Consider the following 13,006-nt stretch of genomic DNA (forward strand, 5'->3'; position numbering starts at 1 on the left):
TCTTTGTAACGTTCCCCTGTTTTAATTCCACAGGAGCTGTATGAAGCCGGAGAGCTACAGTGGGGAACCGCAGAGAGTTCGTTCATTACTATCCTCGGAAACCGGAGCTTTTGTCACCTCCAGCTGGGTATGGTGACTGAATGATTGAGCGCCTGATAAATCAGTTCCTGGTCTCCCAATATCCCGGTGCGTGAAACAGAAGCACCCGATTATGCCCGAAACATGATCATATTTCTCAGGCCAATGGATGAATCAGCGCCTCTGTGTTAGGTCCCTTCTATCTTACAGCTTTCCATCGATCTAGGCCAAACCAACGTAAACAATCGAATCAGTGCCCCTGGTGGAAAAGTGGCCCCACTGATTTTCACATCATTGCCCATCTGTCTATGTGGATGCATGTGTACATGTATGTCTAAGTGGATATGTGTGTACGTGCCTGTCTGTTGTGAGAGCACATAAGCAGATGAGTGTGTGAAATTTGGTGTTTGTGGCCTGCATTGGTCTTTACAGCTGGCTTTGTGTGCGTGTGCATGTGTGCGCGTGTGTTTAGTGATGCTGCTGTGACATTTAGAAGTTATTTTGTCCGGTCTGTTGAAGAGCGTTTACAAGGCAGAGGCCCTGAGCTGCCTGGTTAAGACCACTTGAGTAAACAGCTTGGGAGGCTTTGGGTTTTTCTTAACAGCCTGAATGGGTGTGGTCAGCTCTCACAGGTCAGGATTTCAGGATTTTTAGGTTTAGCTTTATGTAGAAGCTATTGGGATCGCAACAGAGTTGGATGCTTCAGTGAGTGGCTCTTGGCTGCTGCTGTCTCTGAATTTTCTCCTTGATGTTTTTTCCTCCTGAACTGGAGAAGTGCATGTGAGAATCTGGACCTGAATTTTCCTTTTTGACAAGGGGTATGTTTATGGGATGTTACTATACTAGAACAATTAATTAGTAATAGGTACTGTATCTATCATTCTGTTAAGTTTTCCAATAGAGTCAAGATATTCTAAATTTCTCTTTCTTTGGTTGTATTTTAACTACAGTGTCCTAGTAAATTGTGTTTTGCTTAACATCAAATAGTTTGACCAGTCACATTGCATCAGGAACAGGCAATTCACATTTGCTGCTTTAAAAAAAGAAAAAGTTATGGTTTAGGCTACTTTCTTAAAATATTTTGAGGGGCTCTGGCCTGATCCATGACAGCATGAAGACTTGTACCTATAACTGTGTGTGTGTGTGTGTGTGTGTGTGTGTGTGTGTGTGTGTGTGTGTGTGTGTGTCTGTGTCTGTGTGTGTGAATTTAATCACTGTCACTAACCTCATTGCTTGCAATTTTCCTCAGTGTTCGATGAATATCAGAAGATCGCTGGGAAGGAGATTGAAGAGAGTTTGAGGGGTGAACTGTCGGGTGATTTTGAGAAGCTGATGCTTGCTGTGGGTAAGAATTAATGTGCTTCTTGAGGGTTGGAATTTAAAAATAAGTGTGACACACTGAATTGTTGAACTTAAAAGTAAATACTTAAACTGTTAAACTTTTAATAAGTGGCCTTTACAGCAAAGAGCAGGGTGAGAGCTCCTGGGGTGGTGCTGGTCTGACCATTTCCCTCTGTCCTGCTCAGTTACCTGACAACAAGCCACTTTGTCATTCATAACAACCTGGCCACTTGTCCTTAAGCCAACCTTTGGCAAGCTCCATTTGTATAAGAACCCCTCACCTCCAGATTGTCTGCAAACTAAACTTCAGTTACTGCTTGAACAAGCAGCTGAATAAACAATGCTTGCCATGATGGTCAGCTTACTTGCTTTTTAAAGCCTGCAGCAATCCTTATGAAGCACTGATTTCAAAAAAAGTTCTTCCACATTTCAGTCCACAATTTTAAAAGGCACAGAAATTAAATAAAAGGTTTCTGCTCCTTTTCATCACAAATTCCTTCTTCCTACATAAAACCGTTTCATTGGCACCGTCTGTGCCAAATAAATGGCATCGCCATGATCTTGCTAACAGTTTTGTTGGTTGCAATGAGAAGCACATCCTGAATGGAAAGACCACTATCGTCCTATCCCTCTGCCTACCCTGACCCATTCCTCCCTGTCTGGCCCCATTTGCTTCCTACTCAAGCTCATACCTGTTCTACACGCAGTGTGGACTTTTCCACATGGTGTACAGGGCCTGGATCTGCGCGCATTTCCATGTGAGATCGTATCACACGGTCGCTGCAAAGTTCTAGTGTCACCAAGTGCTACCTTTTGGCCTCATGCAGTTGGCGAGATGTAACGAATGGAGTGCCACAGGGATTAGTGCTGTGGCCACAGCTGTTTCCATATCAACGGCTTGGAGGAAGGGATCCGAACGTAGGTCGCTGAGGTTGCTAGTGATGCAAGGACAGGTGGGACAGCGAGTTGCAACACAGACAGAGAACGACCAACTTGGAAGGGCATGTAGACAGGTCACATGAAGGGGCAATAGATGGAGAAGGTGGGGCATATCCTGGCAAAACGTGAACTTGTCTACGTTGTCAGGAAGAATTCAAAATCCACGTTATTGAAAAGGATAGAGATTTCAGAAGTCTGTGGAACGTGGATTGTATAATAATCTGTGGGTACAGCAAGTGGTTCGGAAGTTAAACGGAATGTTGAGATTTATTGCACGGGGAATAGGATCTAAAGGTTTTTGCAACAGTTGAACAAGACGTTTGTGAGAGCACATTTTATTGAAATATGTGGGATCCTTATAACTAGGGTGGAGTTGCAGGTAGAGAGGATGGTAAGAAGGTTTTTCATACACTTGCCTCTATTGGTCAGTGCATTGAGTACAGGGAGTTCAGAGGGTCATGTTGCAGCTCTACAGGACATCGGTTAGGGCCACTTCAGGAATGCTGCGTGCGATTCTGGTCTCCCTGCTATAGGAAAGATGTTGTTAAACTTGACAGTGTTAAGAAAAGATTTACGAGCGTGTTGCTGGGGTTGGAGGGTTTGAGCTACAGGGAGAAGCTGAATAGGCTGGGGCTATTTTCTCCAGAATGTCGGAGGCTGAGGGTTGACCATGTAGAGGTTTATATAATCATGAGGGGCATGGGTAGGGAGAATAGTCAAGGTCATTTTGCCAGGATAGGGGAATCCAAAACTGGAGGGCATAGGTTTAAGGAGAAGGGGGCAAGATTTAAAATGGGGACCTGAGGAACATGTCTGTGCTGTGTAACTCTAATTCTATGACATGGTTTAAGTCTCCCACTTCAAAAGGAGATGACGAGAAATTTTTTTTCCCCTTTTGAAGGGTCAGTAGTCTGTGGAACTCCATTCAGTGGAGGCTGGGACATTTGAATATCTTTAAGATGGAGTTTCCATTATCATCAAGGATGTTAGGATTTCGAGAGGAATTGAATGAGGAAGCAGGATTGAGGGCTGAAAATGGCCTGCTCCTGATTCCTAATTTGTAGGTACTGAGTGCTGGGAGGTCGCTCCATTCTCAATCAGTCATTCAGTGACCCTCCAGGCAGGGGCTGTTCAAGCATAGGAGCAGCGAAGTCTTGCTGCAGTTGTACAGGGCCTTCGTGAGACCACACATGGAGTACTGCGGACAGTTTCACTCTCCATCTCTCAGGAAAGGTGGTCTGGCTATCGAGGGTGTCCAGTGAAGACTTGTTCCTGGGATGGTGGGACGGATGTATGAAGAGAGACTGGATTAGTTCGGATTGTATTCACTGGAAATGAGAAGAATGAGGGGTGATTTCACAAAAATCTATAAAGTTCGAACAGGAGTAGACGGGCTAGATGCAGGAAGGATGATCCCAATGACCAGGGAGTCCAGAACCAGAGGTAACAGTCCAAGGATATGGTGTAGGCCATTTAAGGTTGAGATGAGGAGAACTGTCTGTACCCAGACCGTGGTGAGCCTGTGGAATTCTCTGTCACAGAAAGTGATTGAGGCCAAAACATTGAATATTATCAAGAGGATTTAGGTATAGGGCCAAAGGTTCAAAGGTTATGGGGAGAAAGTGGGAACAAGGGACTGAGTCAGATGATCAGCCATGATCCTATTGAATGGTGGAGCAGTCTCAAAGGGCTGAATGGCCTACTCCTCCTAGTTTCTACCTTTCAAATTCTTAGAACAATATTTAACTTTTTTCATGAGATGGTGCCTGGGCTACAGCAGCCACATTGAGGGATCTGTTGTTTTGAAAGCACTCAGAGAAAACCAGCCCCTTACACCTGGACAGGATAGTGGCTATTTCAGCCGAGCGTTCTGCTTTAGTTGTAAAAGTGGCATTGGGGAATTGGGATTTTGCCCAATGATCCCAAATCCAGCCTTATAAAACACTTCCCAATGCGATGTCCTACCCTCCTCATTCTGTCTACATCTCACACTGTTTTGTATGAAGTTGGTCTACCCAGTTAGTCAGCTTCACCTGGAATTATTGTTATATTATTCCATCACGGCCTCCAGTTCAGACCAAATTCTGCATCAATGTGATATATTTTAACCCGCCTTCCCCATCGGGTAGTACTCTCAATTAACTTTGTTTTATTTTTAATTCTGCAGTCCGATGTGCCAGAAATACCCAGGAATATTTTGCTTCCAGACTATACAAGGCAATGAAGGTAAAGCAGCAAACGTGTGCCACGTTGGAACGTAAGCAACAGGAGCAGGAGAAGGCCATTCAGCCCCTTGAACTGTGCTGTAAAACCCTGGCTGACCTTTGATGTTAACCCCAACACTCCTCTGCATGTTCAAAGTTCCTCAGTCTGTCCAAGAGTAATCCCCTCCTTCAGAATTCACTTAGGAAGGGCAGTTCCTTTTGTTTGTTGCCAATGTTGCAACATAATGAAAGAACTCAGGAACTTATGAAATCAGCTTTGTTGCCTTTTCCAAAGTTCCTGGCCAACACTTGGCTGGGCCAGGATTTATTGTCTGTCTCAAATTACCCGGGAGCAGGAGGCGGTAGTGAGCTGCCTTGAACCCCCTCAGGCCATTTCGTTTAGGTTCATCTTTACTAATGATGTTCTTGCAGTTAAACTGAATGAACTGCTCATCTAGGCCTCCCTGGCTAAGGACAGTGACGTGGTTCCCTCAAAGGAAGCGAGTGAATCGTAAGGATTTTTAGAGCAAGCTTGTAGTTTCACAGCCACACGCTGTCCTTGTCTATTTCAGATTTATTTAATATGAACTCATGCTCCTGGAGATTAAACCCAATCCCCTCAATTTATTAATCTAGTAAATTAGTCACTAAACTGAGTGGAAGAAAAAATTCTGCTTAGACAATGTCTTGCAGGATCATAACAATTTTCAGTGCTTTGAAGCAAATACTAATGTGTAGGCATTATTACAAAGTAATCAGTTTGCAGACAGGCTCCCAAAACTGGTCCCCCTCAGCCCCGACGGTGCGGCGCTCCCTCAGCCCCGACCCCCCAACAGTGCAGTGTTCCCTCAGACCCAAGCCTCCAACAGTGCGGCACTCCCTCAGCCCCGAACCGCGCCCCCCCCCGCCAACAGTGCGGCACTCCCTCAGCCCCGACCCCCCGACAGTGCGGCGCTCCCTCAGCCCCAAGCCTCCAACAGTGTGGTGCTCCCTCAGCACTGACCCTCCGGTACCGCACTCCCTCAGCACTGACCATCCAACAGTGCGGCGCTTCATCAGCACTGACCATCCTGTGTGGTGCTCCCTCGGCACTGACCCCCCGACGGTGTGGTGCTCCCTCGGCACTGACCCCCCCAACGGTGTGGTGCTCCCTCGGCACTGACCCCCCGACGGTGTGGTGCTCCCTCGGCACTGACCCCCCCAACGGTGTGGTGCTCCCTCGGCACTGACCCCCCGACGGTGTGGTGCTCCCTCGGCACTGACCCCCCCCCCCCCGACGGTGTGGTGCTCCCTCGGCACTGACCATCCAACAGTGCGGCGCTTCATCAGCACTGACCATCCTGTGTGGTGTTCCCTCGGCACTGACCCCCCGACGGTGTGGTGCTCCCTCGGCACTGACCCCCCCGACAGTGTGGTGCTCCCTCGGCACTTACCCTCCGACGGTGTGGTGCTCCCTCGGCACTGACCCTCCGACGGTGTGGTGCTCTCTCGGCACTGACCCTCCGATGGTGTGGTGCTCCCTTGGCACTGACCCCCCGACGGTGTGTTGCTCCCTTGGCACTGGCGTTCCCTCGGCACTGACCCCCCGACGGTGCGGCGCTCCCTCGGCACTGACCCCCCGACGGTGCAGCGCTCCCTCGGCACTGACCCCCCCCCGACGGTGCGGCGCTCCCTCGGCACTGACCCCCCGACGGTGCGGCGCTCCCTCGGCACTGACCCCCCGACGGTGCGGCGCTCCCTCGGCACTGACCCCCCCGACGGTGCGGCGCTCCCTCGGCACTGCACTGGAGGTGGAATGTGTGTTATTATCTGGTCAGATCTCTGGAGAGTGGTTTAAAGCCACAAGCTTCTTACTGAGGTGGTCAAACTGAGAAATGTGAGATCGAGCAAGAACAGGAACTTAAACAAAGTTGCTGGAAAAGCTCAGCAGGCTTGGCAGCATCTGCGAAGGTGAAAACAAAGTTAATGTTACGGGTCCAGTGACCGGATTCTGAGGAAGGGTCACCGGACCCGAAACGTTAACTCTGCTTTCTCCTCTGCAGATGCTGCCAGGCCTGCTGAGCTTTTCCAGCAACTTTGTTTTTGTTCCTGATTTTCAGCATCCGCAGTTCTTTTGGTTTTTGTCAGGAATTTGATCTGCCTTGTGTCTTCTCCATCTGAGCAAGGACATGGGCTATTAAAGGTGCATGCATCAGACTTTTTGTTGAGTGAACAAAGATGGAAGTATGATTCTGTCTCTCTCCCTCTCCCCAACCCACCGCTGTCTCTGTCTCTCTCTCTCTCACTACCCCCGCCCTGGTTCCTGTCTGTACAGGGTATGGGGACGAGGGACAACACTCTGATCCGGATCATGATTTCCCGCAGTGAGATCGATATGTTGGACATCAGGGAGGAGTTCCGCATGAAATATGAGAAGTCGCTGCACAATATGATAAGGGTGAGTACCCGCTCCCAGGGCAGCTCCTGGCTGAGGTGGGCATATGGTGCCAGTCTGGCCTTGTCACTCTGTCCAAGCAGGTTCTCCCTGTAGCCCCATGCCTGGGGGCTGTGTGACAGTGGGCTACGGAGATCAGCCAGAGTAGCTGGCCCTGCTTGTGAGCTGTCTGTGTGTGTGTGTGTCAGAGTGGGTGTGTGTACGTACGTGTGCTTGTGCCTATGACTGAACATGCATTTAGCTCCATTCGTGTATGTGGGAAATGTGAGAATGCGGAGGGCGGTGTGTGTGAGTGGGTGGGTGAGGGGGGTGCATGAGTGCAGAGGGAGGTGTGTGTGAGTGGGTGGGGTGAGGGGGGTGCATGAGTGCAGAGGGAGGTGTGTGTGAGTGGGTGGGGTGAGGGGGTGCGTGAGTGCAGAGGGAGGTGTGTGTGAGTGGGTGGGGTGAGGGGGGTGCATGAGTGCAGAGGGAGGTGTGTGTGAGTGGGTGGGGTGAGGGGGGTGCATGAGTGCAGAGGGAGGTGTGTGTGAGTGGGTGAGGTGAGGGGGGTGCGTGAGTGCAGAGGGAGGTGTGTGTGAGTGGGTGGGGTGAGGGGGGTGCATGAGAGCAGAGGGAGATGTGTGTGAGTGGGTGGGGTGAGGGGGGTGCGTGAGTGCAGAGGGAGGTGTGTGTGAGTGGGTGGGTGAGGGGGGTGCATGAGTGCAGAGGGAGGTGTGTGTGAGTGGGTGGGGTGAGGGGGTGCGTGAGTGCAGAGGGAGGTGTGTGTGAGTGGGTGGGGTGAGGGGGTGCGTGAGTGCAGAGGGAGGTGTGTGTGAGTGGGTGGGGTGAGGGGGGTGCATGAGTGCAGAGGGAGGTGTGTGAGTGTGGTTGGGGTGAGAGGGGTGCATGAGTGCAGAGGGTAGTATGGGTGAGGGAGTGGGGGTGTAGTGAGTGGGGTGGTGTGTGTGAGCGGGTGGGAGTGAGGGGATGGTGTGTGGGTCGTGAGTGCGGTGGGTGGTGTGGGTGAGCGGGTGGGGGAGGCGGTAGTGAGTAGGAAGGTGTGTGAGCGGGTGGGAGTGTGGTGTGGGTCAGGGGGATTGCGGTGGGGTGGTGATGAATCGGGGGAGGTATGTGTGAAGGGGTGGTGTGGGGGAGGTGAGTGGAGAGTTTGGTGTGGGTGAGGGTATAGGGGTGGTGGGTGAGTGTGGAGGATGGTGTGTGCGAGGAGGTGGGGCTTAGGGTGTGTGTGCGGAGGGTTGTTGTGGATGAGGGGGTGGGGGTGTGGGGATAATGAGTGGGGAGGTGTGTGTGTGTGATGGGGTGGGGTTGGGGCGTGAGTGCAGAGGGTGTTGTGTGTGTGGGGGTGGGGTGAGTGCAGAGGATGCTGTGGGTGAGGGGGTGGAGGTGAGTGCGGAGGGTGGTGTGTGAGGAGGTGAGTGCCGTGGGTGGTATGTATGAGGGGTTGGGGGTGGGGGTTGGGGTGAGTGCAGAGGGTGGTGTGCAGGGGGTTGGGGGTGAGTGCCGAGGGTGGTGTGTGTGAGGGGGTGTGTGTGAGGGGTTGGGGGTGAGTGCGGAGGGGATGTGTGTGAGGGGTTGGGAGTGAGTACGGAGGGTGGTGTGTGTGAGGGGTTGGGGTGAGTGCGGACTGTGGAGTGTGAGGGGGTGTGTGTGAGGGGTTGGGAGTGAGTACGGAGGGTGGTGTGTGTGAGGGGTTGGGGTGAGTGCGGACTGTGGAGTGTGAGGGGGTGTGTGTGAGGGGTTGGGAGTGAGTACGGAGGGTGGTGTGTGTGAGGGGTTGGGGTGAGTGCGGACTGTGGACTGTGAGGGGGTGTCTGTGAGGGGTTGAAGTGGGGGTTGGGAGTCAGTGCAGAAGGGGTGTGTGTGAGGGGTTAGGGGTGAGTGTGGAGGGGATGTGTGTGAGGGGTTGGGAGTGAGTATGGAGAGTGGTGTGTGTGAGGGGTTGGGGTGAGTGCGGAGGGTGGTGTGTGTGAGGGGTTGGGGGTGAGTGCGGAGGGTGGTGTGTGTGAGGGGGTCTGTGTGAGGGGTTGAGGGTGGGGGTTGGGGGTGAGTGTGGATGGTGGAGTGTGAGGGGGTGTGTGTGAGGGGTTAGGGGTGAGTGTGGAGGGGCTGTGTTTGAGGGGTTGGGGTGAGTGCCGAGGGTGGTGTGTGTGAGGGGGTCTGTGTGAGGGGTTGGGGGTGAGGGGTTAGAGGTGAGTGCCGAGGGGCTGTGTGTGAGGGGTTAGGGGTGAGTGCCGAGGGTGGTGTGTGTGAGGGGTTGGGGGTGAGGGGTTAGGGTTGAGCGCGGGGGGGCTGTGTGTAAGGGGTTAGGGGTGAGTGCGGAGGGGGCTGTGTGAGGGGTTGGGGGTGAGTGTGGAGGGTGGTGTGTGTGAGGGGTTGGGGGTAGGGGTTGGGGTCCCTGCCACTCTCCATGCTGTGAGGTGAGGACAGGACCAGGCTCAAGCCCCAAGCCCCTGTCACTTGGGAGGTAGGGGCACATGTCCAGGTGATTCACACCCTTGGGGGTAATTGACAGCCACCGAACTGGGGCTTACCACTGAGTGAGACTGCCTCACCTCCACTGGGCAGCTCCCACGTTGGCCAAGAATTGGGGCACAGGGCAGAGGTGGCCTGGAATTGGCAGACCATTGCTAGGACAGGTGTCGCTGGCAGGTGAAGATACCACCTCATCGTGCGTGGGAGGGGGTGGATAAGTTGAGGTTGGGGGGGAGGAGGGAGAACATGGAATGCAGCAGTTACCCTCATTGCTGCGAGGAAAATGAATTGTTCGAGGCCATGGGCTATAATGGACTGTACTACATTGACATACAACCTCGGTGACTGCTGTGCTGTTCTTTTCAGAGTGACACCTCCGGAGATTACAAGCGAGCTCTGCTGCGTCTGTGTGGGGGAGACGATGAGTAAGTGTTCCTCTTCCTCCTGTGTGAGGAACAGAGGTCAGTCTCGCATCTCTGTAATACCGAGACCATTTACAATCTATTTGTGCCAGGAATATTAGGACTGGGTATGCAGTTAATCAACCCCTGGGAAATGTTAGCAATATAACAACCTCACAGAGGGGAAGAGGCAGCTCTAAGGCGTTGGTAGGTTCAGTCTGTCTCACCTATCTCCTCTGGTGCACCAGATCTAGAATGAGGTAGCAGCCCTTTAAACTTAGCTAGAGCTGGACCGTACCAGAGGTTTTTCAGACCAATGGAAAGCTGGAAGATTGACCCCAAGAAGTTGAGAGATGAGGATCAAAAGAACATTTCGACATTGAGATCAACGCATTTATGTTATTAACTGTTTCACAACCAAGATGGCTTGGATTTAAGATACAGTTGGACGATGATCTTCTTAAATGCCAGATTAGGCTAGAGGGACAGAATGGCCTTCCCCTTGTCCTACACTCCTACCTTTGCAGGAAAATAATAATCTAGAGTTTTCATCATCAGACTAAATTCTCCTCTTGGCTTTCGCCAACTCCTGCTGGATTAGTTTACATTCTGTTAGAGCTGGGTGATTACACTGAGTTGGCATTAGATTGGGGTTGGGGAGGGGTTTGGATTGGGGTTGGGGTGGGATAGTCTGATTGAAATTTCAGGTGCACTACTGGTAAGAGGTGAGGCTGCAGAAGACGAGGATGAAGGTTTGAATATCGATGATTTGCTGCATCAGGGAGTAGGTTATTGAAACCCAGGTGTGCCGTGTGTCATGGGATGAGGTTAGGGATTTGAAGTTTGGACAGTGAGAGGCTGTCCAGAAAATAGTCACTTCTAGAGTCAGCAGAGGCTGGGATTAGGGTACCAGAAGCTGGTGTGCAGTGACAGGGCAATGTTACGAAGATGGAATCCTTGGTGATGATGGAGTCATGTTGTTAGGAATTCACTTTGGGATCAATCATTACACACGCCCACTAGTGTTCCTTCAACTATCGTTTGGAGCCCTGTTCCTTACCTGGGCGTTATCACAACGTACTGTTTGCTTGATGTTGCAGTGCTGCAGGTGAATTCTTCCCCGAGGCTGCACAAGTTGCCTATCAGATTTGGGAAGTCAGTGCGACCAGACGGATCGAGGTTTGGTTTAGATAATTAGCTTCAGCCATTCCCCCATCTCTACACCTCTTCACTGCCCAGCCAAGCTTCCCTTGGCTCCACCTGCTTCCACCCCCCGCCCCCCCCCAACTCCTGCTGGTTGAAAGCTTGTGTTTGGTTTGCCTGTACGAAACACACACCTCGGATCTTAAAGAGACAGTATCCACCAGTCGAGGGCTCTGAGAGATTCTCGGGGAGCTTCAGTTTGACAGCAGTCCCAGAACTGCAGTGGTCCCAGATGCCCATCAGGCTCACTATTGGGAAGTGAGGCAAACTGAGTGGGGAAGAAAAGATCCGGCATTCCTCTAGCACCCCTGTCAGCCTGGAGATGCCTGTCAGTCAGTAAAACACTAACTCAGTTCCCTGCTGAATACTGAACACCTTTTATATTGGACTGACAGTCGTACCAGTCCAACACATTCTTGACAGATTTGAAGTTTGATTTCTTTGAGGGCAGTTGGATCTCTGCACGGGGTAGTGTAAAGATTAAATAAGGGGGATGAGATGGCATTATCGTTCGACTGTCACTACAGAGAGCCAGGTCATGTTCTGTGAGGACCTGGGTTCAAATCTCAGTCTGGCAGATGGTGAGATCTGAATTCAACAAAATCTAGAATCCAGATCTAACGATGACTGTGAAACTATTGACAATTGTTGCAGTGGGGTGCAGGAAAGACATCTGGTTCACTAATGTCCTTCAGGGAAGGAAATCTGCCATCTTCACCTGGTCTGGCCTACGTGTGACTCCAGTCCCATAGCAATGTGATTGACTCTTAACTGCAGTTGGCAGGGGGTTGGGTGGGGATGGAATTAATGATGGCCTAGCCAACAATACCCTCATCCTGTCAATAAATTTTTAAAAATAAGCCTATTATATCAGAGATCTTTCCCTTGACCCTATCTATTGAAAAAAAAACTTAAAGCAGCCTTTTCCAAAAGAATTCGAACTTAAATTCTGATTTGTGTATCCATTTGCATCATGTAATAAAGACCTGATTTGGATCTTATATCTGTGATAAAACACAGTTTAGGTTTGCCAAAAGATGGTGCAGGGAGTCAGTAGGAACTTGGATACTCACTGCAAAGGCACTCCCTACTGACCACAACCCACAACAACATGGTCAATGCCAGTTGTTCCGCATGGACTTCCCATTCAGAAGAGCTTACAAAGGCCGAAGGTTGCAGGAACAGCAACTCATATTCCGCTTGGGAACCCTGCAGCCCAATCGTATCAATGTGCATTTCACAAGCTTCAAAATCTCCCCTCCCCCCACCGCATCCCAAAACCAGCCCAGCTTGTACCCGCCTCCCTAACCTGTTCTTCCTCTCGCCTATCCCCTCCTCCCACCTCAAGCCGCACCTCCATTCCCCACCTACTAACCTCATCCCGCCTCCTTCATCTGTCCATCTTCCCTGGACTGACCTATCCCCTCCCCAGCTATACTCTCCTCTCCACCTATCTTCTTTTCTCTCCATCTTCGGTCCGCCTCCCCCTCTCTCCCTATTTATTCCAGAACCCTCACCCCATCTCCCTCTCTGATGAAGGGTCGAGGCCCGAAACGTCAGCTTTTGTGCTCCTGAGATGCTGCTTGGCCTGCTGTGTTCATCCAGCTTCACACTTTGTTATCAGAGGCTGTTTCTGTCTTGTTGTAAGTTGCTGATCAGAGGTAGTGACAACAGTGAGTGCTGCCCATGCAAAATTTTAACAAATGATTTTATGTAGATGAGGCGATAGAATCGTATTACATAGTGGGAGGCCATTCAGCCCACTATCTCAGCTCCTGAAATCTGTAAAACCCATTCAGTGGACACTGTAGTACTGTCTCTTTAAGTGAAGAAATTAAATTGCTTTTGCCTCCTGCTGCCCCACTAACGTTGCTGTGCTCTGCTGATTTTCCCCAGAAATTGAAATGTAAGTATCAATATACTGGGACTGAACT

At 51.0% G+C, this 13,006-nt stretch overlaps 1 protein-coding gene across 2 annotated transcripts in view; it reads left to right on the top strand.

Moving 5' to 3' along the window:
• The window catches only part of anxa6 (annexin A6), a 98,695-nt gene that overhangs the window by 43,600 nt on the left and 42,089 nt on the right, over positions 1 to 13,006 (top strand). For both annotated transcript variants that reach the window (XM_059650551.1, XM_059650552.1), the window contains exons 9-14: positions 34 to 127; positions 1,328 to 1,423; positions 4,526 to 4,584; positions 6,877 to 6,999; positions 9,835 to 9,893; positions 10,970 to 11,048. In XM_059650551.1, the coding sequence (XP_059506534.1) occupies positions 34 to 127; positions 1,328 to 1,423; positions 4,526 to 4,584; positions 6,877 to 6,999; positions 9,835 to 9,893; positions 10,970 to 11,048 (510 nt within the window). The remainder of the gene's footprint in view (positions 1 to 33; positions 128 to 1,327; positions 1,424 to 4,525; positions 4,585 to 6,876; positions 7,000 to 9,834; positions 9,894 to 10,969; positions 11,049 to 13,006) is intronic.

This window comes from Stegostoma tigrinum, chromosome 13 (assembly GCF_030684315.1).
Source record: "Stegostoma tigrinum isolate sSteTig4 chromosome 13, sSteTig4.hap1, whole genome shotgun sequence".
Lineage (NCBI taxonomy): Eukaryota > Metazoa > Chordata > Chondrichthyes > Orectolobiformes > Stegostomatidae > Stegostoma > Stegostoma tigrinum.